The sequence below is a fragment of the Mrakia frigida genome, assembly GCF_051309035.1.
Source record: "Mrakia frigida strain ATCC 22029 unplaced genomic scaffold BDY24scaffold_32, whole genome shotgun sequence".
Lineage (NCBI taxonomy): Eukaryota > Fungi > Basidiomycota > Tremellomycetes > Cystofilobasidiales > Mrakiaceae > Mrakia > Mrakia frigida.
Genome location: NW_027481249.1, coordinates 55,359 through 76,650, shown reverse-complemented (window position 1 = coordinate 76,650; position 21,292 = coordinate 55,359). Strand labels below are relative to the sequence as shown.

The 21,292-nt window shown below is 54.5% G+C and overlaps 8 protein-coding genes across 8 annotated transcripts; 5 read left to right on the top strand and 3 right to left on the bottom strand.

The window, feature by feature from the left end:
* Positions 1-329: 329 nt before the first annotated feature.
* OGG1 (8-oxoguanine glycosylase OGG1) lies at positions 330-2,880 on the top strand. The gene is made up of 5 exons (XM_076641812.1): positions 330-554; positions 629-980; positions 1,096-1,498; positions 1,614-1,814; positions 1,964-2,880. Exons 1-5 carry the CDS (start codon positions 485-487, stop codon positions 2,381-2,383), a joined length of 1,446 nt encoding a protein of 481 aa, XP_076493685.1. The 5' UTR covers positions 330-484; the 3' UTR covers positions 2,384-2,880.
* A 1,182-nt stretch (positions 2,881-4,062) lies between these two features.
* BDY24DRAFT_417855 (Hsp20/alpha crystallin family protein) lies at positions 4,063-5,482 on the top strand (the record flags this gene model as incomplete). Its single annotated transcript, XM_076643777.1, has 5 exons — positions 4,063-4,205; positions 4,289-4,883; positions 4,950-5,010; positions 5,088-5,154; positions 5,230-5,482. 5 exons carry the CDS (start codon positions 4,063-4,065, stop codon positions 5,480-5,482), a joined length of 1,119 nt encoding a protein of 372 aa, XP_076493684.1.
* Positions 5,483-5,795: 313 nt separating this feature from the next.
* On the bottom strand, positions 5,796-7,435 carry BDY24DRAFT_399324 (complex I 24 kDa subunit family protein). The gene is made up of 8 exons (XM_076641811.1): positions 7,159-7,435; positions 7,062-7,091; positions 6,755-6,970; positions 6,653-6,660; positions 6,554-6,569; positions 6,258-6,455; positions 6,029-6,160; positions 5,796-5,930 (listed from the first exon to the last, which is right to left on the bottom strand). The coding sequence occupies exons 1-8, from the start codon at positions 7,309-7,311 to the stop codon at positions 5,889-5,891; spliced, it is 795 nt and encodes a 264-aa protein (XP_076493683.1). The 5' UTR covers positions 7,312-7,435; the 3' UTR covers positions 5,796-5,888.
* Positions 7,436-8,180: 745 nt separating this feature from the next.
* BDY24DRAFT_399321 (uncharacterized protein) lies at positions 8,181-9,496 on the bottom strand. The gene is made up of 5 exons (XM_076641810.1): positions 9,344-9,496; positions 9,175-9,232; positions 8,861-9,079; positions 8,630-8,699; positions 8,181-8,514 (listed from the first exon to the last, which is right to left on the bottom strand). The coding sequence occupies exons 1-5, from the start codon at positions 9,437-9,439 to the stop codon at positions 8,343-8,345; spliced, it is 615 nt and encodes a 204-aa protein (XP_076493682.1). The 5' UTR covers positions 9,440-9,496; the 3' UTR covers positions 8,181-8,342.
* A 507-nt stretch (positions 9,497-10,003) lies between these two features.
* On the top strand, positions 10,004-11,379 carry BDY24DRAFT_399319 (Con-6 family protein). The gene is made up of 9 exons (XM_076641809.1): positions 10,004-10,108; positions 10,180-10,195; positions 10,285-10,293; positions 10,443-10,504; positions 10,595-10,684; positions 10,774-10,797; positions 10,863-10,989; positions 11,073-11,085; positions 11,181-11,379. Exons 1-9 carry the CDS (start codon positions 10,085-10,087, stop codon positions 11,242-11,244), a joined length of 429 nt encoding a protein of 142 aa, XP_076493681.1. The 5' UTR covers positions 10,004-10,084; the 3' UTR covers positions 11,245-11,379.
* Positions 11,380-11,558: 179 nt separating this feature from the next.
* On the bottom strand, positions 11,559-12,647 carry BDY24DRAFT_443921 (uncharacterized protein; the record flags this gene model as incomplete). Its single annotated transcript, XM_076644809.1, has 5 exons — positions 12,607-12,647; positions 12,325-12,521; positions 11,880-12,169; positions 11,650-11,752; positions 11,559-11,579 (listed from the first exon to the last, which is right to left on the bottom strand). Exons 2-5 carry the CDS (start codon positions 12,466-12,468, stop codon positions 11,559-11,561), a joined length of 558 nt encoding a protein of 185 aa, XP_076493680.1. The 5' UTR covers positions 12,469-12,521; positions 12,607-12,647.
* Positions 12,648-13,278: 631 nt separating this feature from the next.
* Positions 13,279-15,605, top strand: PRE4 (proteasome core particle subunit beta 7). The gene is made up of 7 exons (XM_076641808.1): positions 13,279-13,413; positions 13,546-13,701; positions 14,149-14,355; positions 14,531-14,677; positions 14,765-14,839; positions 15,017-15,143; positions 15,341-15,605. The coding sequence occupies exons 2-7, from the start codon at positions 13,547-13,549 to the stop codon at positions 15,452-15,454; spliced, it is 825 nt and encodes a 274-aa protein (XP_076493679.1). The 5' UTR covers positions 13,279-13,413; position 13,546; the 3' UTR covers positions 15,455-15,605.
* A 453-nt stretch (positions 15,606-16,058) lies between these two features.
* BDY24DRAFT_399309 (R3H and SUZ domain-containing protein) lies at positions 16,059-20,878 on the top strand. The gene is made up of 5 exons (XM_076641807.1): positions 16,059-16,469; positions 17,163-17,312; positions 17,585-19,550; positions 19,666-19,777; positions 19,935-20,878. The coding sequence occupies exons 1-5, from the start codon at positions 16,129-16,131 to the stop codon at positions 20,708-20,710; spliced, it is 3,345 nt and encodes a 1,114-aa protein (XP_076493678.1). The 5' UTR covers positions 16,059-16,128; the 3' UTR covers positions 20,711-20,878.
* Positions 20,879-21,292: the final 414 nt, after the last annotated feature.

The following is a 21,292-nucleotide window of genomic DNA, read 5'->3' as shown; positions in this document are numbered from 1 at the left end:
TTTTCAAGGCTCTCCCGTCGCTTGAGACTGAGGTGTCAGCAGGTCTGGACTGGCTCTCCTAGCGTTGCGACAGCAAAAGGGAAGGAGGGAGGGAGATATCAAGGAGGGAGAGCGAAGTGTCGAGCTCACCGGATCTCTCCTTGCTCGCCGCTCGCACCCTTTTTGATTCTTTATCGAGCGAAGTCTAGCGATGTAAAGCTCGAGATAATCATCGGCTCCTAGGTTTTCTGCTTTGATACTATCGAAAACGAGAGAGAATCGATGAACTTTGAGCTGGCGCAGTTTGGCGAGCTCGCCGTTCGATCCCTTCCTTCCTTCTCTCTCTCTCCAAACGACCAGCTTCGACCCTTCAAGCTCTTCTCCTTCTCTTTTTATCTCCTCTTATCCATCACCATAATAGTCCGACCCTACCTCCTTCCTTCAACTCAAGCTCAATCCATCTTGAACCTCAGCCCTCCCTCCTCGCCCTTCCCTCGATCCGCCCATGTCCGTCGTTTGGTATTCCATTCCTCTTCGTCCCTCCCAGCTCTCGCTAGCTCACGTTCTCAAATCAGGTCAGTCTTCTTATCACTTTCTTCTCACCTTGTATCGAAGACCGAAAGACTAACTCGGTCTCGCTCTCTCGCAGGCCAATCGTTTCGTTGGACGGCCACGCCGCTCGCCTCCCCTTCCTCTCCTCCCTCAGCACCCACAGAGTACTCGCTCTGCCTCTCAGATCGACTCATCCTTCTGAGGCAGTCACCAACTCATCTGCACTACTCAGCCGTCTTCCCTCCTCCGACGCAGGGCGAAGCGACAGAGGAGAAAGTGAAGGAGACGGAGAGATTTGTTCGAGACTACCTTCGGCTTGATGTAGACTTGGAGGAGTTGTATAGGACGTGGGGAGAGAAGGACGCAGTGTTTAGGAAGGAGGAAGGAGACGGGGGAGTGCTGGAAGGAGTGGCTGTCTTGAGGCAGGACCCTTGGGAGTGCCTCTTCTCGTGAGTAGTGCGCTCCTGTTAGCTCGTTCTTTCCTTCCCTTGTTTAGTTTATCTGTTCAGCGTTACGAGAAACTAACTGCGACTCCTTCTCTTCTCGTGGCGACATTTTGAACAGATTCATCTGCTCCTCGAACAACAACATCTCTCGTATCACCTCTATGGTTCAATCAGCAGCTCGACACTTCTCTCCTCCTCTCCTTTCCTACCCTTCGCCCCCCGCTTCCTCCTCCTCCTCCTCAAGCCCAAGTCCAGAACCAACAACCTACCACCCCTTCCCACCTCCTTCAGCCTTCGCATCCCCCTCTGTTGTCCCCATCCTCCGTGACCTCGGCTTTGGATACCGAGCCGGTTTCATACAACGAACAGCGGCGATGTTGGTTGAGGAACACGTCGAACCGGAGGAGTGGTTGCGAGAGCTGAGAGAGTCGGAAACGGCGAAGGCGAGAGAAGAACTGTTGAGGTTCTTGGGAGTCGGAAGGAAGGTTGCGGATTGTGTGCTGTTGATGAGCCTGGACAAGGTGAGTTTCGATTCGTTTCGACGCGACGCGTTCCCTCCTTTCGTTTTCCCACTCTTTGCCCCTTGTTTACCAGTCACTCACTCCTCGTCTTCTTCTTCGCTAATACGACATCCAGAACGACATCATCCCCATCGACGTCCACGTCCACCAAATCGCACAAAGACTCTACAACTTCCGACCTTCCTCGGCTGCTCTTCCTGGAGGAAAGCGGAAAGCATCGTCGGGCGAGAAGATCCCTATGACTCCCAAGCTGTACGAGGAAGTTCAGACTGCGTTGAGTGAGCGGTGGGGAGTGTGGGGCGGTTGGACGCAGGCTGTGAGTTTCCCTCGTCTCGTTTCGACGCGTCCTCTCGTTCGCTTTCACCGTTCTTCCACTGGCTTTACATCCTTCAGTAACGGTTCACTAACTCTCGCCTTCTCGTTTGCCTTTTTGGTCGCCCTTTGCTCCTATCTCGCCGGATTCAGGTCCTCTTCGCCTCCGACCTCCCCTTCCTTCTTTCCTCCCTCGCCCCAAACTCTACGAAACCACTCAAGCAACCTCTCATCCGATCTTCCCAACTTCCTCAACCCACTTCTTATCTACCTGAAGGTCTCGTCGCCCTACCGGAGAGCATGCTCCCCTCGTCTCCTCCCCCAGAAACCAAACCCTCCGTCAAGGTCGAAGGAGGAGGGAGGTTGGCGTTTGCGAGTTCGAAGCAGATCAGCAGTAGTAGTTCGAGGAAGGTGAAGGGTGGGAACGAGGTCAGGGTGAAGGAGGAGGTGAAGGAGATCGGGTTGGCTCAGGAAGCGGAGGGAGGGGAGGGAGTGGGTGGGAGTTTGGGAGAGAGGATCAAGAGGAGGAGGAGAAATCCTACGACCTCTACTCGAGGAGTCAGCACGAAGTAGCATATGATACTACCGACGTCTCTGTCTTTTCTCTCGCACTCAGAAGGAGACAGTTCTTGTCGCGTCGCGTCCTCGGCGACGTCAGGCTCTCGCAGCCGCAAAGTTCAAAGGGTCATGAGTAACGGAGCATCGAGCAGGATGGTAAGAGAAAACACAGATAGAAAATCGAAGGGAGGAGGAGCAGTTTGATGTACGAGCTGGATACAGTAAAGGGGAGGGAGGGGAAAGGAGGGGGAAAGAGAGTCGACGGGCTACTAAAAGAAGGGTAGGATAGGATAAGAGTAGAGATCGAGCAAGAACTGGCTGCTCAATTGTGGCGAGGAGGTGAACGAGTACGAAAAAAAAAAACGCGTCGACGCAAACGAAAAAAGGAGAGGAGAACCTGCCTGAGGAAAGACTAAAGACCCGCAGACAGTAGAGAAACGAGATTGGCGAGAAGGAGATAGAGTGATGGCATATTTGAGTTGGCGAAAACCTGTGACAGAGAAGGAAGGGCGGGCGAACGGAGTGGGTTAGCCCAGAGAGGAGAGAAAGAGGGAGGGAAAGAGCGACGCGTGTTTCTCATCGAAGAAAGATGAGCTCACCCGTGTTTCCCTTCGGCCGACTCCGGAACCAGCAGACCATATACAGATAGAGAACCGAGAACTCTTCGATCTGAACGAAGTTTCGAAACGAGGCCTAATTCAGCGTCGCTCTCAACCCTCAAACTCCCAAGAACCCTCCCAACCGATTCGACCCGCGGGCTGTGGAACTCACAGTGACAGAACTTCCGAAGCATGATTATGAGTCATTCCTTTAGCAGATCTGCTTCCCTTCAGCTATCTTTCGTTCCCATTCAGCCTTGGAAGAGAGAAGCGAGAGGGAGAAGAGCAGGTCAGTTTCGTTGGACGAAACGAAGGGGAGGTGGAGACGGAGGAAAGCTCACCCTGCATTCAGCTTCGATCTGAGAGAAACGACAAAGCACAAAGAGGAAAAGAAGGCTGAGATTAGCTGAGGAACAGAAGAGAGGAAGAAAGGTGAAGTACCTCAGCTTGTTTCTCCTTTTCGTACGAGAGAGGGAAAACGAGGACGACGTCGTTAGCTCTCTAAGATGACGGGGACTCTCGTTTCATCTTCGAAGAGTGAGGAGAAAGAGAGGTGGAAGCAACTCACCTCTTCCGTCTTATCCTGGAAATTGCGACTCCAAGATGACTTGATGAACATTGGCGACGACGACGAGGTTTGAGGTCTGAAGTTTGGAAGTCGAAAGGTCGAGGGGAAAGGTGAGGTTGAGGATGAGGGTTGGAGGTTGAGTAGGTGGCGGTTGAAAGATGAGGGCTGGACAACGAGCTGCGTCGTCATGGAGGATCGAAGATAGGAGGTACGAAAGAAACAGCGAGGGAGGGAATGGAGAGGCGTCAAGAGCGACTTCGATTGAAAGCAGGCCTGATTGAAAAACGCGTCTTGCTCTCGCACTGTTCTTTCTGATCGCTGCTCTCTCGCCCCATCCAAAAATGGCTGAGGATGGAGAACTCATATCGTGCTGCAGAACGACGACTCCCTCAACCAGAGAGAGGAGGGTTTTCCCGTCCACGCTGCGTCTCTGTTTGATTCCCCTGTTTTCGTTCCGTCCAGCTCCGCCTCTTTTCGCCCTTTCTCCCTCAAACGTCGACGTCCTCGCTTCACACCTCCATCCTTCTATGCATCAGAGCGATCCTTCTTCCTATCCTTTGACCCATCCCGCAATCCCCCTTCAACCCTCACCCGTCGCGTCCAAGTCCGTTGAGAGTTTTCGGTCCTCAACTGAGCGTGGGGAGGGAGAGGAGAGAAACGTCATTCCTGAGTGCGTGCTCGCCGTAAAATCTGCCCTTCGTGTCGTCTTCTTCTTCTGACCTTTCTTTGCTGCTGTTTTTTGTGCGCTTCCAGCCTGCTCGTCCCTTTCGACTCCGAATCATCGTCACCCCTGATCCACACAACACCTCCCTCCTCTCCTCCCTCTCCTCCTCTTCACTCTCATTCCTCGGCTACCAGCCCTCCTTTGTCGCCTCGGTCATCCTCCTCGACTGAGCGTACCTTCAAGGCTTCCTCCTGCCCTCCTCCTCCTCCTCCCTCCTCCACGACTCCGAACCTGAAACGAAGCTCGTCTCCGCTCCCTCATGCTTACGCCTTCGTACCTCCCTCGACCTCTTCTTTAATCAACAATCTCGCCAACAACCTCCTCTCCACATCCTCGAAAGCGGGACGCTCTTCGTCCATCTCCTCCGACACGTCCTTTCGGTCGCGTCTCTCCTCCTCGTCTTCCTCCCGCTCCACCGACCTTGCGCCCCTTGGATCTCCCTCCATCGCTGTCTCAATTCTCCCAGCACGATGGCCAGCTCTCGAATGCTCTTCTCCTTCGGCGGAGGAGGAGACGATGCTCTCAGAAGACGCCGAAATGAAGGAGGATCCGTTGAAGGTCGAGATCGCTGGGGAGTTTTACGAGCTCTCGTGTTTCTTGCCTTCCGTGCTTCTTGAAAACATCGTACGTGGCCCTTCACCCGTCTTTCCACGCCTCGTCCCTCCTACTGACTGTCCACCCATCTCCCAGACCATCGCAAACAAGAACGACGGAGTGCTCAAGATCTACGCGGATCGTTTCACGAGCGAAGGTTCGTCCCCTGTCAGACCTCGTCCACCGCAAAACTCACGCATCAGCTGACGAAGCTTTTTCACTTTTCTTCTGTAGGAGAGTTCCAATTCAACAGGAGTATCGAATTCGCTCAGGACGCGGAGTTGAACAAAGCGCGAGCTCGGTGAGTCACCTAGCGCTCTCTTCTTTCTTTCCGACGCACCTCTTCTGACGCGTCCTTCCCTCGGTTTTCTATCAGCTTCGACGGGGATACGCTGAGGATCTCCATCCCTCGCTCCCAATCAGCACCCGTCGTCCCCGTTCTTCCACGAGGAGCCAGCACTCTCCGCTCCACGAGTCTGCGACGACGTCAAGGTTCCATCGACCTGACGGATCGAAGTCAGGAGCGAGAGTCTTCCTGGGACAAGTTCTGCGAAGGAGAGAGGTCCTTCGAGAGCCACGGATACGGAGGGGTCGAGGAGACGATCGTGGAGGGGAAGGTCTCGTCATAGCTGTTTCTTCGGGGACGGGACGACCCGTCGAGGTCGCCCTCTCTCTTTTCTCCAACTCTCCATTTGCTTTCCCTTCTTCCTTCGTCTTTGCTTTTGCCTTTTCGTTGCTCGACTTTGATCTCGTCTTTCATTCCAACACACTAGTTCTTTCTCTCTCTCTCTCTCTCTCTCTCCCTCTCCCAACCCTCGTATCCTCTACTCTCTGTATTTTTGCGACCGATTCCCTCACGACTGTCTTCGAGCTCGATACCTCCTATCCTCCTTCAACTGTTTTTGAGTGCTTAATGAACTGATACTGTGTAGATTCCGAAAGGTCGTGAACGAGATTCATAAACGTGAGAGAAAGAAGAAAGAGTAGAAAACGAAAAAAGAGGTGAGACGCAGAACGTCGCGTCGAAGCCATCCCTCAGGCGAACTCGGGTTGGCAGTGCTCTCCTGGACCGTAAGGCTGATGAGGATAAGGATGGAGAGGTCGAAGGAAGCGAAGGAGGTCAGCACATATTGCGTTCTCGATCAAAAGAAGACGAGGAGAGATGAAGAACGAACCTTTCCCTGCAACGTCGTCAACCCAGCGGCGTTCTCACTTTGGAACCTTCCCGTCTGAGGACCAGCCTTGGGAGTCTCTCCCTTTGCAAACGCATCCAGCACCTTGATCGTCGTCTCGGGAGTGAGATCCTCCTGTGGAAACGAACCGACAACGAGACGAAGAGGAGAGCGACGTCGTCAGTTGTCGAGACGAGATGAGATAGGAAGAACCAGGCGAGAAACGACTCACGTAAAAATCATCTCCGATAGCCATCATCGGAGCGTTCGAGCACGCACCCAAGCACTCTACCTCGACGAGAGTGAACTTTCCGTCGGGAGTCGTTTGGCCGGGGAGGATGTTGAGGTGCTTCTGGATGGTTTCGAGGATGGGAGTTGAGCCACAACCTCCCAGCATGCATGGAGAGGTGGTACAGAGTTGAACGAAGTTCTGGAGAAAGAGAGGGAGGAAGAAGTTCAGTCGATGGATCCGAGGAAAGAGGAGAAGAGGGTTGAGGCAGGGTGGGAGGAGGAGGAATGGAAGCTCACCTTTCCCACCGGTGACCTGGGGAGAAAATGGATTACAGGTTAGTTAGACAATCCGAGTGATGATTTGAGGAGATGACCTAGTCAACAGAGTAAACGAACCGATTGAACTGGATCAAAGAGATGGACGAAGAGGCATAGGTCAGCTCGAGCTCAACACTCTCCTCGTCGCTCCTTCCCTTCACCATTCCCCGAGGCACTCACCATCGTGTAGAAGGTCGCAACCTCGTAAACCCTCATCGGAGCGAGCTCCAGAATCCTTGCGACCTCGTTCATGACGCTCAAACTCGTCCAGTTGTCGTTCTGTCTCTGGCCGAGATCGAGGAGAGGAATGACTGCCGCCTTCTTGTACTGGGAAGGGTAGCGAGAGATGATTTCTTCGGCGAGCTTGGTGTTGGCTTCGTTGAAAGAGAAGGGGATCTGATGTTTTCGATAAGGAGTCAGAAGGCGAGTGAGTTGAGGAGGAGGGAGGGAGGGGAGAGGGAGGGAGAGAACGGAGGGAAGGACGAACGGATGCGTTGTTGTAGTCTGTATCTCGATGCTGGAAGATCGGAACAAACCAATATCAGCATCATGGTGCTAGTATATGGGAGAGGAGTCGAACTGACCACGAAGAGATGATCACTGGGACGAGAAGAAGAAGAGGAGAGCAACCTTCTCTCGTTCCGGACAGCTGCGATGGAGGTGCCCTTGTGAACGACCGATCCAGTTCGAGCGACTAAAAGACGAGAAGCCAGCCGAGGGAGGGAGGAAGGAGGCATTGTGGAGAGGAGGAGTGGCGAAGAAGAGCGGGTGCTTTAGTACTAGTGGATGGGAGTTGAGAGCGAGAAGGAAGGGAGGGCAAAGCTGGGGACGGAGGGGGGGAGAAGGAGTCTCCAAGACAACCCCGTCTTGAGCTCGACTCTTCCTTCCTTTTGCCTTTCAGAGCGTCTTCATTGGACACTGAGGCAGTATGTAGATCAACGGCGAGCAAAATGCTGAGAAGTGGAAAGCTACGAAACGCAGATGAAAGGACGAATCAAAACGAGACTGAAAAACGAACTGGACTCCCCTCTCTCGTTGCTTCACCACCCTCCAGCTACTCTCACTCGAGCCCAAAAGTCGCACCTCTCCTTCAGACCCAACTCAGCTACATCCTCAGTCTCGATCCTAGAAGTAGAGACGTTCGCTCCTCCGAGAGTCAGGTTGAGAACCTTGAAAGGACCGCCCCAACCTCCTCCGAACGACGGCCAGTCCTCCTCTCCTGCGACGAGGTTTGGCGAAGGGAAGGTGTTGGGATTGGGAGGTGTGAGAGTGATGAAGGAAGTCACGGCTCCGATGTAGGAAGCTGGGAGGGTTGGGGAGTTGGGAGAGAGACCGAAGATGGTCGTTGAAGGTGAGCTCGAAACTTCGATTTCGTTCAGCCCAAGGAGAGATCGCTCTCGGGGACAGATTTTTCAGAGCGACACTCAAACTGGACCAGGAAAAAGGAATAATGCGCCGCTTTGGCATAGAAGAAGTCCCGTCTCGTCTGCTTGAACTCTTGCAAGCGAAACAGGGCCGAAGAGACTCAACTGGACGAAGCTCGCGTCTCGCCCTCGTCCCCTCGACAACTTCCAGCTACTCAGCGGCTCGAGCCTGGGAAACGTAGTCCAAGATGATAGAGCATTAATCCAATATAAGGTATGTAGGAAGTGAGTCGTAGCAAGAGCAAACGTCGCGCCCGGTCGTGAATCGTAACCTCTCCTTCTTCTCCTCCAGATCTCCCTCCTATCTGGTCTAGAATCGCAGACCTGTCCAGCCGATCCAGTTCCTACTTCCCAGCACCAGCTACAGGAGGTCCTCCAGGCGGAGGAGCGTAGTAAGCAGGCTCCTGACCGTTCTCTCGACGGAGATTGTCCTCGTGCTGCTGGAGCTCTCGTTCTTCGGCAGTTAGGGTTGAGTCGTGCGTTGTCGTTGTGAAGTTTGGAGGAGGACCAGCGGGACTGTGAGAGGATGCAGAAATAGCCAGAGTGGGTTTGAGATGAAAGGGAGGCGGGCGGAGGAGATGGGCAAAGGGAAGACAGGGGAGGGGAGGAGAGAGAGCGAGAGAGAACGAACGGAGTAAAAGGGTTGTTGTTGCCAGAGTAGACTGGTGGAGGAGCTTGGACTCCGTTGTAGGTATCCGTGTCTGAAGACGAAAAAAAAAAAACAAGGGAAGACGGCGAGAGTTAGGAAAGATGAAGCTCGACAGCTCACGTCGGGTGACAGTCGTGAGTTTCCCTCCTCCTTCCCTCCATCTCGTTCTCCGACTCCTTCCTCCACAACCAAAAGAGAGGACGCTGAACTCACTAGCGTTGTACATCCCCGTCGCATTCTGTCCGTACGACTGGCTGGGGTACCCTCCGTTCGGTCCTTGCCCATAGATTGGCTGAGAGCTTCCGTACTGCTGCTGCTGAGGTCGTCTCCCCATCTGAGTCTGCTGATTCTGAGCGTAGGCGAGGTTCGATGCATGCATCCTGTTCCGACGAGCTCTCATCCAGAAGAAGATGAGAAAGATGAAGAGAACAGCTGAAAGAAGGAGTTAGGGAGGGAAGAGAGAGAGTCGGCATCAGCATCGAACGAGAACGGAAGGAGGAGGGCAACAGCGAGATCGAGAGGCTTACCGATACCGATAGCAACTCCATACTTGATAGCCGACGAGTTAGAGCAAGACTCGTTGCCCTAAGAAGGAAGCAACAGGATGGAGAGAAGGGAAGGAAGGAAGGAAGGGAGGTCAGCATGGGAGTGAGCTCACACCACGTTTGCGACCTTGAAACTCGATCTGAGACTCACGTAGATATCGGAAGAGCAACTGCTGTACCAAGCGTTTACTGATAGGGGTGTTTGTAAGAGGACGAGCGCAACGGGGAGAGCGAGAAAAGAGGACATGGTGGATGGGAGGGAGAAAGGAAAGAGGAGGAGGAAAGTAAAGGTCGAACTCGAGAGGGCCAAGGCCGAGCGGGCGAGCGGCCGGAGAGGAAAACGCCTCGAGAAAATTCTCAGATATAGATTTTGAGAGTCTGAGAGAGGAAGTGAAGTAGCGAAGTATCTTTGCTGCTTTTCCGGAGTTGAAAACTTGGAACAGATGGACGCGTCGCCGTTCGTTCACTTAACGCAATCTCTCTCCCCTCCTCCCTCCCCTCCTCGTTTCTGACTGACCGCTTTCGAGACCATCTGGCAACGAAGCATCGATTTTTATCCAAGAGCATACTACTTCGCCCTGGGGTGGGAAGAGCCCTGCTTTGGACAGGGAGAACGCGACGAGCAGACGAAACTCTGAGGGAAGATCTTCTCGAGCAGCTCGCCTCCTTCTCGATTGTGTCCTTCAGCCAGCTCCACTAACTCTACTTGCTTGAGTAGCGAGAGCAAACCTCTTAACCCCCATCTTTTTCACGCGACGCGTCCCATATCTTCTCTCAGGAGTTGGAAGGAAGGCTCGTGACGTCGAGGGCACTTTCGTCTTGCTCCTCCCTTCTGTCCCTCCCTCCTCCTCCACTTCTTCCCTTCAAACCACCACACCTCAAGAAATCAAAGATGTCCTCCGACGATTCTCACACCGTGAGTTCTTCCCTTCTGCATCCTCTTCCCTTCTCTCCACTCTGAAAGCTGAAACACGTCCCCTTTCGCAGGCCAACATCATCCGAGGTGAGCTCGAACAGATCCGCTCCTTCTCCCTCAATCCGACGAGTCAACTCACTCAAGCATCCTTCTCTTCTCCCTCTTTCACTGATAAGGCCACAAGGGTGAGTCCTTTCCGTCTCGCTGCATCCTGGTCTCGAAACTCGTCCCTGACCCTCGCGTCTCTTTCCTCTTTCGTTTTCGCCACATCTCCTCCTCCCCTCCTTTCCTCTCCCTTCCTCCTCGACACACCTCCTCCACCTCCCTCCTCCAGCCGCTCTCGCCAACCCTCACGTCTCCGACGAGGCCAAAGCTCATTCCGAGCAAATCATCGAGGTCCGTTCTGTCTCTTTCCTCGCCCAAACGTCGCTCTCTGGGACGTCACTTCCTCGCTCACTCCTCTTCCTCGTTCTTCTTCTCCCTTAGTCCCTCTCCGGAAGTTCTCCCAAGGCGACCAAATCATCTGGAGGCGGAGGAATGGATCCTCACATGGTCAGAGTGATCGCTGGACACAAGGTACGCTCTCTTTTCTTCTCTCTCCACTCTCTTGCGTGTGAAACTCGAGCTCACGGCGCGTCTCTCCGCTCCACTTCTCGTTTCCTCAGGCTACTCTCACCAACCCCAAGACCGTTCGTCCACCCATCTCAGCATCCCTTCCGATCTGAGCTGAACCCTCTCCTTCGTCTTCTTTCAGTCCGAGGAGTCCAAGGCACACTCTCGAAAGTTCATCGCCGAGATGGAAGGTTCCACGAACGAGGACGAGTCTCGACAGGCTGAGATTCACCACAACCGAGTCGTTGGAGGGTTCAAGGCTGTTCTCGGTACGTCTCTTCTTTCTCCTCTTGGAAGCGAAGAGAGCAGAAGCTCACCCTTCTTCGTTCTCGTCGTTCGTTTCGTGTCGCAGCTCGAGAAGACACGTCAGTCACGTCTCCCTTTCCCCCTCCTCGTCCTTCCTCAACCCGTTTGCTGACTTTCGTTCCTCCTTCCTTCCTTCGCGTCGAAATCGTTTCAGCTCCGATTCCGCCAAAGAGCACGCCAGAGAGATGCTCAAGGAGTTGGGAGAGGAAGGCTACTGAGCTTCTCTTCCGACACGTCGACGCGTCGACCTTTTCGTTTTCTTCTTTCTATCTCTTTTGATCTTCGGTAGTCTAGCTCGGTTCAATTTGCTTTCTTTTGCTTTGCCTCGATCTTAACGACCTTTCTCTCTCAAAGTCGAACGGAGCGAACGGAGAGTGTGCGTTCATGATCGTTAAGAGCGAGTCAGAGAAGAGTGAGGCCCAGGGCCCCAAAAAGTAGAAGAAGGATCGAAGAGCCAAGGTAGAGCAGAAACGAACAAAGAGAAGCGAGCTAGTAATTAGAAGTAAGAGACGAGACAAAAGAGGAGCAGAGATCAAGGCAAAAATAGCGACCTCTTCGCAAAGTCGAACGATCGGAAGACCGTCTCCAGGAAGTCCGTTTCCGATCTGACTCGTCGCGTGCACTCCGAGGTAGACCGCTCGATCCTCAGGGCAGACGGCTACGTTGGCAGGGGTGACGAAGACGACGGCGGTGTCGAGGCAGATCGAGAGGGTTCGGGGGAGGAGTCTGAGGGAGAGAGGACCCGATGCGAAGACGAAGACGAAGACGAGAAAGAAGGAGCAATCAGCACCGAGTCGATGACGATAGGAAGACACGAGAGAAGAGATAGAAAAGTTAGAAACGCCAGACTCACTCTTCGAGATGAACGGCAAAGAGGAGCAGCAGGATCCTGGTTCGGGCACGCGACGGTTGGTCGGTTCCCTCTGGGATTTGATCCTCCTGAGCGGTGAGAGGTCGAATGACGAACTTGAAGACGGGTTTGTCGAAAGAGGAGGAGTATTCCTCGTCGGCGTCGGGGTCAGAGTCGGAAGCGTTGTCGGGTTGAGCGATGTATTTGTGAGGGGATCCTCCTCCTGCGAATCGAGCGATGGCTTTTCGAATTCGGAGAGGCATGTCGGCGAGTTCGTCGTCGGTTGGGTAGGCCTGAGATGAAAATGGAAGAGAGAAGGAGGAGATGGGAGTCAGCTTGATCGAGAAGAGAGGGAAGGAGGGAGGGCAGAAGGGTGAGAGAGGGAGGAGAGAGAGAAGACGCGAAGGGACGAACGGGACACGAGGAGAGAGGAAAAGGCTGAACTCACCTGAGCCATAGGGTCGAGAGAAGAGCAAGTTTGCTCCCGCTCGAGATCTCGAGGAAAAAATGGTAGGGATAAAGCAGGCAGGGGTCTGCAGGTCGGCAGTTGGGCTCGAGAAGGGGACGGGAGGGAGGAGAACAGACCAAACATCTCCAGTTCCTTTGACACCTTCCCTTCCGAGCAGTGTACTATCCGGATCAGACCTACAAGCGAGATCGAGGGTCAGCTCAGATCCATGTTCGATGCTCGAGTCAAGAATGAAGAAGAAGACGACGACGTCGAGCTCACTTCAATCTGGACCGACAGCTCTCCAACGCGACCGTCTTCGCCACGAAAGAGGAAAGAGAAGAGAACCCCCTGCTATGCGACGCGTCTAGTCGAGAAAGCTAAATTCGAAGTAGCATCAGCAGGATTTGAGGGGCGATCTGGGTGAAGAAGCAACGAGGAACGAAGGCTTCAAAACCTTCTTTCAGCAGACGAGTCGGTCCTCGAGCATCTTCCCAGGCAGCTCAAGCGTTAGCTGGAAGTGAAAAGCTCGCACTTCACGGGGGTCCAAGGGTATCAGCTTCTTCGCTGGTCTACGAGAAGGAGGGAGAGAAAGGAAGAAACTCGGGAGCGAGCTCAGCCCAATCGTCAAATTCTCCTCCTTCTCTCTCCTCTAGTAGTCCAGCAGTGCGTCCACTACCCCGCCTAGTCGTCTGAAATAGGCATAGTGTATGTCTGGAGTCCTCTTCGACAGGTCCTTTGGCGTTGGATGAAGGGTAAGGTCGGGGAGGGAAGGAAGGCTGAGCTCGACTCGATCCATCTTGAGCGTCGAGTCTTTTCGTCTTCTCGAGCTTCTGTACTGCCAAGAGACGAGCCAGATCGAGATTTCAGCCCGGCGAGGAGGTACTGGTAGAAGCTGATGGGGAGAGGGAGTGATGGTTTGGAGTCAACTCGACAGAGAAGCTCCCTTTGGAATTTCCTTACCAAATCGAAAACGATTAGAATCCGCTTTCTCCAAGGTCACCATCAACCACGACTCCCCCAACCCTCCTCAGCCTTCCCTCCCGCCCTTTCCCCACCCACCCCACCCGCCTTCCCACTCTACACAAAGTCAGTTTCGCGTTTCGTGGAAGCTCCAAGCTCTGGGACGTGTCCAAGTCGTCGAATCGCTCGTCCTGACTTCCTTCCCTTCATCTCTCCGTCTGTCCTTCCCTTGCCTCTTCCCTTTCTCTTGTACGGCAGTATGGATCACTTCCCAGGAAGTTGGGGTCGACCCAGAAACGAGGCTGTTGATTCTTACAGCACCAACCCGATCTACCAAGGACAGAACTGGGAAGCCAAAGCGTTTGGACTCGAAGGAGGAAGCCACGGAGCGACTCAGGCTGTAGAGCACACCCAGTGAGTGCTTTGGTCTTTTCTAAGCAACGAGGGCGGGTGGTAGGCATTTGAGAGTCGAGGGGTTGGCGTGGAGGGTCTGGAAGAGGTCTAACTTGAGCTGAAGAAGGGAACGAACGAAGCTCGGTGGAAGCTTGCGTGGACGAGCTTGAGAGACCATCTCTCGATCTCTCTTCGTCTCGTTTCTACCGCCCTAGTCTCGTGAGGGTCACGATGTGAGAGATCGAACTTTCAGCTTCGTGCTCGCACCATTTGCACCCTTGCAACCTGGAAGGACGAAGGGCAAACGAGCTCAGCCCTCCTTCCGAGCTGAGCTCAACCTCCATCTTCCCTTCCTTCCCTCTCCTCCCTCCTCTCTCCCTTCCTGCCTCTTCGACCTCCGACTCTCTTCCAGATTACATTTTTACCTCTGAACTGACATGTAACTCTCTACTTCTGCCCGACCTTCAGATCTCCCATCGTCACCGGTACCTCCGTGCTGGCCCTCAAGTTCAAGGACGGAATCATGATGTCGGCCGATACCCTCGCTTCCTACGGTTCCCTCGCTCGATTCAAGGACGTTCAGAGGCTCAAGCCAGTGGGAGAATACACCGTCGTTGGAGCTGGAGGAGATATGAGTGATTTCCAGTACTTGGAGAAGACTTTGGAGGCTGCCATGTACGTTTCGATCTCGTCCTCCATCCTTTCCTCGTTCTCTGCGGTCGTTGAGCTTGGTGGCGTAGCCGATGGGGTGGGATACAGAGAGTGTGGATTCAGCGAGGATAGATGATGTAAGGATGACACTGACTTATCTCCTTTTCGACGCGCTTTCGTACCTCCCTCCCTTCTTCAGCATCAACGAATCAAACACCTCTGACGGTCACACCCTGGGACCCACGGAGATCTACTCGTACCTCTCCAACCTCATGTACGCTCGACGAAGCAAGATGAACCCTATCTGGAACACGCTGCTGGTTGGAGGAGTCAGGAACGGAGAGAGGTTCGTTCTTTCCCTTCTCGCCCTTCTCGTCCATCCTTCTCATCGAACGCTGATCGATCAACTTCTTTCTTTGTGTCGGTGTTCTAGGTTCTTGGGATACGTGGACTTGATTGGAACGACCTACACTTCGTCAACACTGGCAACGGGTTACGGAGCTTACATGTTCGTTCGAAACTCTCCCGTCCTCCTTCCTTCGTCTCCTTCGCGTCGTTCTCTTCCATCGACCAACCCCTCCCCGTCCCCGTCCACTCGCTCTCTATCCTTCTTCACCTTCATACGATCTGCATCTCGCTTTACTGACCCCTTCCCTTCCCCATTTCCCTGTTCTGCCTCCTCCAGCGCCCAACCTCTCCTCCGTAAAGCTGTGGAAGGTCGAGAGGACACCCTGACTCGAGAGGAGGCCGAGAAGATCCTCACCGAGTGCATGAAGGTTCTCTACTACAGGGACGCTAGGGCTTTGAACAAGGTGCGTTTGACGTTTCTTTTGCGTCTCTTGCGCTTTTAGTCGATCCGTTGTTCGCGTCGTCCTTCCTTCCCCTCGCCCTCCCTCTTCATACGCTTGCGTATACTTCAACCCTCAGCTCGAAGAGTGACTCGGTTTCAATTCGAAGAGAACCGTAGACTGACTTCTCCTCCCTCCTTCTTCTCCTCTTCTCCCTCCAGTTCCAAATCGCGACGGTGACCGCTGAAGGAGTCGAGATCTCTGAGACGAGGTCGGCGAGTACGACCTGGGCTTTTGCCGAATCCCTCAGGGGTTACGGAGCTCAGACCCAGTAGATTTGAGCGTGCTTGATGCGATGGGGACTTGGGTACGAAACGAAACGAACGAGGAGGATGGAGGAAAGGAAGATGAGGAGTGCTTTTTGCTGAGCTTGAACGGGGGTTTAGATATTCTCTGGCTGAGGAGACGTATGTAGAGAAGCATCGAGAGAGATACCTATCGCTGAGTGGGAAAGGAGAAGGAGAAAGAGAGTGAGGCAGAGCGAGGAGATGGGCGACGCCTCGCTCGCTTGAAAACTCGAGGCCTGTCGATTCTTCCCCCTCTCTCCTCTCCGCATATTTTCTCAGGTTTCCCTTTCCAGTTCTCAGTTCTGCGCCCTCAAAAAAAATCAACTTCTCTGTTTTTGAGCCCGAATCTCATGCCCTCCTTCCACGTCCGATCGTTTCGCCTTCCCAACTCTCACCTCCCTCCTGTCCCTCCCTCCCTTCCGTTTCTCTTTCCCTCGTTCGCTGAGGATGACCCTTTCCGAGGACGCTTCTTCTTCCTCTTCTATACGTATAGCAGGTGAGCTTCAACTTCCGTATAGCAAAAGAAGCACAGAGAGAAGAGCGAGCTGACTCGACTTTTCCCTTCCTTCCCATCTCCTCTCCTTCTTTCTCGAGCAGACGATCTCGACGATCTCGCACCTGCGACCACCACCACCACCACCAGCAGCAGCAGCAGCAGCAGCATGGCCTCCATCTCTACTCCTCCCCCTCAGGTCCTTCCAGCTTCCTCTTTATCTTCCATCGCTTCAACTTCAACCTCGACGACCTCGACCTCAACGACGTCCTCCTCCTCCTCCTCAACTTCCCCTCCTCCTCAGTCGGTAGCTTCCATACAGGAGGAAGAGGAACAGGAAGAATCCCCTGCTGTGGATCAATCTGCTTCCGTCCCTCCTCCCTTCGTACTAGGACGAACAGGAGCAGCAGCTGGGCCCGACTCTCAGCTGGTGGAAGCGTTGAGTGGCAAGGATCGGCTCTACGTCCTCAGGATCGGAGAGCAGATGGAGGTCTTGGTTTCGGATCCGAGGTGAGTCATCCTTTCATATACATACATCTGCTTCCGAGGTTTCTTGGGGTCTCGAGGAGGAGAGTTCAGGCCGGAGGAGAAAGGAAGGAGAGGGAAGGAGAGAGGCGAGGTCGGACGAGCAGTCTTCGCTTCTTCCCAAAGGAAGCGAAGAAGATGAGCTTGCTCCCCTCTTTGGTGATGCACAGTGGGGAGGAGGTGTGTATAGATTGAAGTCGGCGAAATAGAAGCGAAGGAGGAAGGGAGGAGACGTCTCTCGGAAGGTCAACCGGACGAGAGAGGTCGACTTGCTCTGGTCCTTCCTTCCTTCGTTTCTTCGCCTCCCTTCGTTGCTCGATCTATACGAGCCGTCGCATCTCCTCATCGCTCGATGGATGGATCGAGATCTCAACTCTCCCACTTTGCTTTTAACCCCTCTCTTGAGCTTTGGGCTGGATCGAGTCGGGAGCATCACTCCTCGACCTTTGACCCCTCCTTCCTCTCTTCCTCCCATCAATCAACCCTTGGAAGATGGTGAGATCCGAGCCGAACCGAGTACGAGCTTCCATCTCCAACGATACCCCTCTTCCCTCGTCATCAATCTTCTCCTCTCTACTCCCCTTTGTTCAACCCAACCCATCTCCTCTCTAAGCTCCCCTCCGACCTCAGAACATTAACCTCTTCTTCCTTTGTTCTTTGTTTTTCTTTATCTACAAGCCACCCACCCTTAACCTTCTCCCCGCCAACGTCCTTCCAACGGTTGATCGTCTACCGGTGCGCTCAGTACCTGGGTCTTCTCACGAGTCAGGAGGGTTCCAACGGGAAGACGATTCAGGTCAGGGGAGTCGCTGCTTCATCTTCTTCGAGGTGAGTTCTTTTCGTTGATTTTGGGCTGAAAGATGGTGGAGAGAGGGGTCCGAAGGAAGGTTTGGGTTCTTCTGGTAGATCCACGACGAGGAGAAGACCCTTTCTTCATCAGCTGACGCTTCTTCCTCCTCTCCTCTTCTTTTGTTCCCTTTCTCCTCTTCTCCCTCTCCTTTATCCTACCTTCCAACTCGCACACCTAATCCACCATCCCTCCCTGTTCATTCGCCACACTACCACCACTCTGCAATGTCCCTCCGTCGTCGCTGTCTCAGTCTCCCACCTCGTCGCATCATCGACATCGTCCCTGCCGTCCTCCCAGCTCCTACGCCTCAAGCGTTCAAGCTCATGAGGAGGGATCCTTCATCCACCAATAACTCGTCGAGACATGGGTCGGAGAACGGGGATGCGGAGGAGGGGAGGAATGGAGCTGGAGGGAGGAAGAAGAAGAGTTACGAGGAGAGGCAGGCAGAGTACGACGAGGCGAGGTTGAGGATCTTCAGTCCTGGGGTGGCGAGTGGCGAGGAGGATAGTGAACGTGGGAGGGGAGGAGGAGGGACGACGACGCCTTCGTCGGCTGGATTGGAGGTCGTGGCGCCAGAGGAGATCAGGAGCCGGTCGAGAACGTCGTCGAGCTCGTCCAACGAATCGGTACCCGTCGTGTTCATCGATCCTTCGTCTTCGTCGGCATCCTCCACACGCGATAGTCATCCTCAACCTCTATCCTCGTCGTCCTCCCTCCCTCTGCGACCATCGGCACCCGAGTTCGATCCTGCAGGCGCGTCTACTTCGTCCTCGTCGTTATCGACCAATGCGTCGAGCAACCTCCCGAATCGACCCTCTCCCTCGAACTCGAGCAACAGCTTCTACCCTCGGCAACAGCAACCTCCGTCCCAACCTCAGTCGAGGCTCCCTCCTTCATCGTCGGCCTCTCAATCGGTTCGAGGCCCTCCCTCGTCGTCGGCATCGTCGTCTTCCTACTCCCAGAACCGAGGAGGACCCTCGTCATTCCAGCCTCAGCAGCAGCAGCAGCGGTCGAACTACGATCCCAACTCGAGGTCGAACAACAACCAGCAGCAGCAGCAGCAGGGATGGTCGTCGATGAACAACGGGAATGGAAATGGAAACGCGTCTCCCAACTTCCCTCAGCTCCCCTCCCAACCCTTCATCCCTCAACCTCATCAACTCGCCTTCGTCCCCTCCCAGAACTTCAACCAACCTCCTCAGGCTTACGTCTTCGTCCCGAATATTCCGTTCGATACAGGACAGCAGCAGCAGCTCTTTGGGACCTTCGGAGGAGGCGGAGGAGGATCGAATCGAAACGGAAACCAGCAGCAGCAGCAGTTTCCTCAGCAGCAGCAGTTCGTCGGATCCTCTCCTCAGCTCCAGGCACAGCAGCCGTTCTTCAACGGTTCGAACGGTGGAGGAAACAACGGACCTCCTCACTCGTACCCTCCGACACCTCAGCAAGGTCCCAACCTCCTCTCCTTCCCTTCCTACGCTTCCTCCCACTCCCAGCAGCAGGGCCAGAACAACAACAACAACTGGAACGGCTCCCAACCTGGCTCTTCCTCCTCCAATCACCAGCAGCATCAGTACTTCAACAGCTACAACGGTCGGCCAGACGAACAACGGACCAACTCTGCTCCTCCGTTCCCTCACCATTCCAACTCCTTCCCTCCTTCCAACTCCTCCCACTCCTCCTCTGCATCGTCCTCTCATCACAACAACAACAGCAACCCTCACTTCCCTCATCAATCTAACCACCAAGGATCCTACGCCCAATCCTCCTCCTCCACCTCGTCTTACAACCAACACCCAACCTTCTCCTCCCCTCAACCGCACCGTTTCCCTTCTTCCTCCACCTCCTCCTCCCAAGCAGGAGGCATCCCTCCCTATCCAGCTTCAAGCATCTACACTCAGCACCGCTCAGACTCGTCCGTGTCGTCGAGTTTGGGGGGAGGAGAGGGAGGAGCGGGAGGAGGAGGAGGATCGAGACCTGCGAGTCGAGGGTCGACGAGCTCGAGTGGAAGGATGAGCTTTGGAGCTTCGACTTCCACGACGGGCAGGCAACAGGGATGGGGTGTCAATGCTGCTGGAGCGGGAGGGAGGAGTGGAGGATGGGTGGGAGGAGGAACGGGAAGTGGGAGTGGGAGTGGGACGCCGGGGAGTGTGGGTGTGGGCGAGGCGGCGAGAAATCGGAGGAGGAGTGAGAGCGGAGAGGGGAGGGAGGGATCACCGGTGAGTGCGATGGTCTCTGTTTTCTTCTCTTGATGGTCCGGACGGGGTGGGAAGAAGGGTTGATTGGAGACGCGTCGCTGACCTTTTCGATCCGTTTTGCGTTCGGGTTTGGTAGTCTTCCACCACCTCTTCAGCATCTAGACGAGCGGTTCCTCCTTTGGCTCATATCCCTCCACCGAAGGATCATCCTTTGCCTCCTAGACCGGATTGGTCGGTGGGGAATCAACGTGAGTTCAGTTTCTTCCTTCCTTCGTTTCTCTTCCTCGCCTTCGCTCCTTCAGATGAATAGCCGATGACCCCGAGTCGTCTGCTCTTTTCGTCGACGTACGATGAAGCTCGATACTGACTCTCCCTCCCTCCTCTCGCTTCTCCTTGTCCCTCCAGAATTCGAGATTCGTCGTCCCGAACCTCCCTCCATGTCCTCCTCCGGCTCCATTCCTTCCCTCACCACAACCGATTTCCCTCCTTTAGCAGGCGACGCTTCCTCTCGTCGTCGAGGATCCGAAGCTACCTCTACGTGGACTTCGACGTCCCAAGGAGGAGTGATCCTCCTGGGCGGAGCAACGCCCATCGCTTCAACGGCGTCGAACGGAGCAGGAGGAGTCGGTGCGAACACCGTTTGGCAATCTGGAATGGCGAGGACCGTTGTTCTTCGAGGAGCTGCTGCTATCCCGGCTGCAGGAACGGGAGCAGGAGCAGGAGCGAGATCCCCTCCCTCGGTCACCTCCCCTCCTCCGACCAAAACACCAACGATGAAGATCCTTTCCCCTCCACCACCTCCTCCGATCTCGCTACCAGCTCCTCCTCCTCCCTCCTCCATCCCGGTCCTCCCTTCCTCTCCAACCCAACCTCAACCCGCGTCCTCCATCCTCCTCTCCTCCTCGTCGCCAACGAAATCCAAATCCCCTCCTCCTCCTTCGCAACCCACTCCTTTACCCAACAAAGCAGCAGAAGAAGACGACTTCGAACCTCGGCAGCCCGTCCCTAATCCTAAAGCAGCGCTGTTCGATCCGTCGTTGCCGTCGCCGACCAAACCCGCTTCGACCTCGACGGGAGGAGGGATCGAGGCCAGGTTGGCTGGGGTTTCCCTTGGAGCTGGAGGAGAGAAGACCGGGGAGAAGGTCGTGATGAGTTATTCGAGCGTGTTGAGGAGGACGTAAAGGGAGGTCGCGTCCGTGGGACGTGGTCGGTTGAGGTTTCTTGTCGTCTTGGGTTTTTCTGTTTCCTTTTGCGTTTGTCTCTTGTATCTAGACTTCGTTTCGTACGCTCACGCATCTTATACAAGGGTCTCTTTGCGTCTTTCTTCTATTGCATTTAGGTTTTGTTTGTCTGTTCCTCTTCTAATTGCTGCGAGAGAGAGAAAGAGAGACAGTGAGGAGCGGGAAGCGACGCGTCGAGTCGAGGGGACGAGAAAGTCATCGCATCAAAGCCGAACGAGTGATAGACGGGCAGGATGGAGGCTCACGTAGGACAGCAATCGTGTAGGAAGCTCGTTGGGCGAGAGAAGCTGAGAAGGGAGGGAACCGAGACGCGTCGAGATGTGAGCGAAGAGAAGGACGTCGCAGCCAGAACGCGTCGGAGTTTTCGAAGGTTCGCTGCTGTGCCCGATATGACTCAGCACCTTTTCAAATAGAGTCAGAGAGTTCAGGACGTGGCCATCTCAAGCACGCGTCCGGTTTTCTTCGTTCAACTTGACGACCATCGCGTCCCTTTCTCGACGACCAAATTGTGCGAACCTGCTG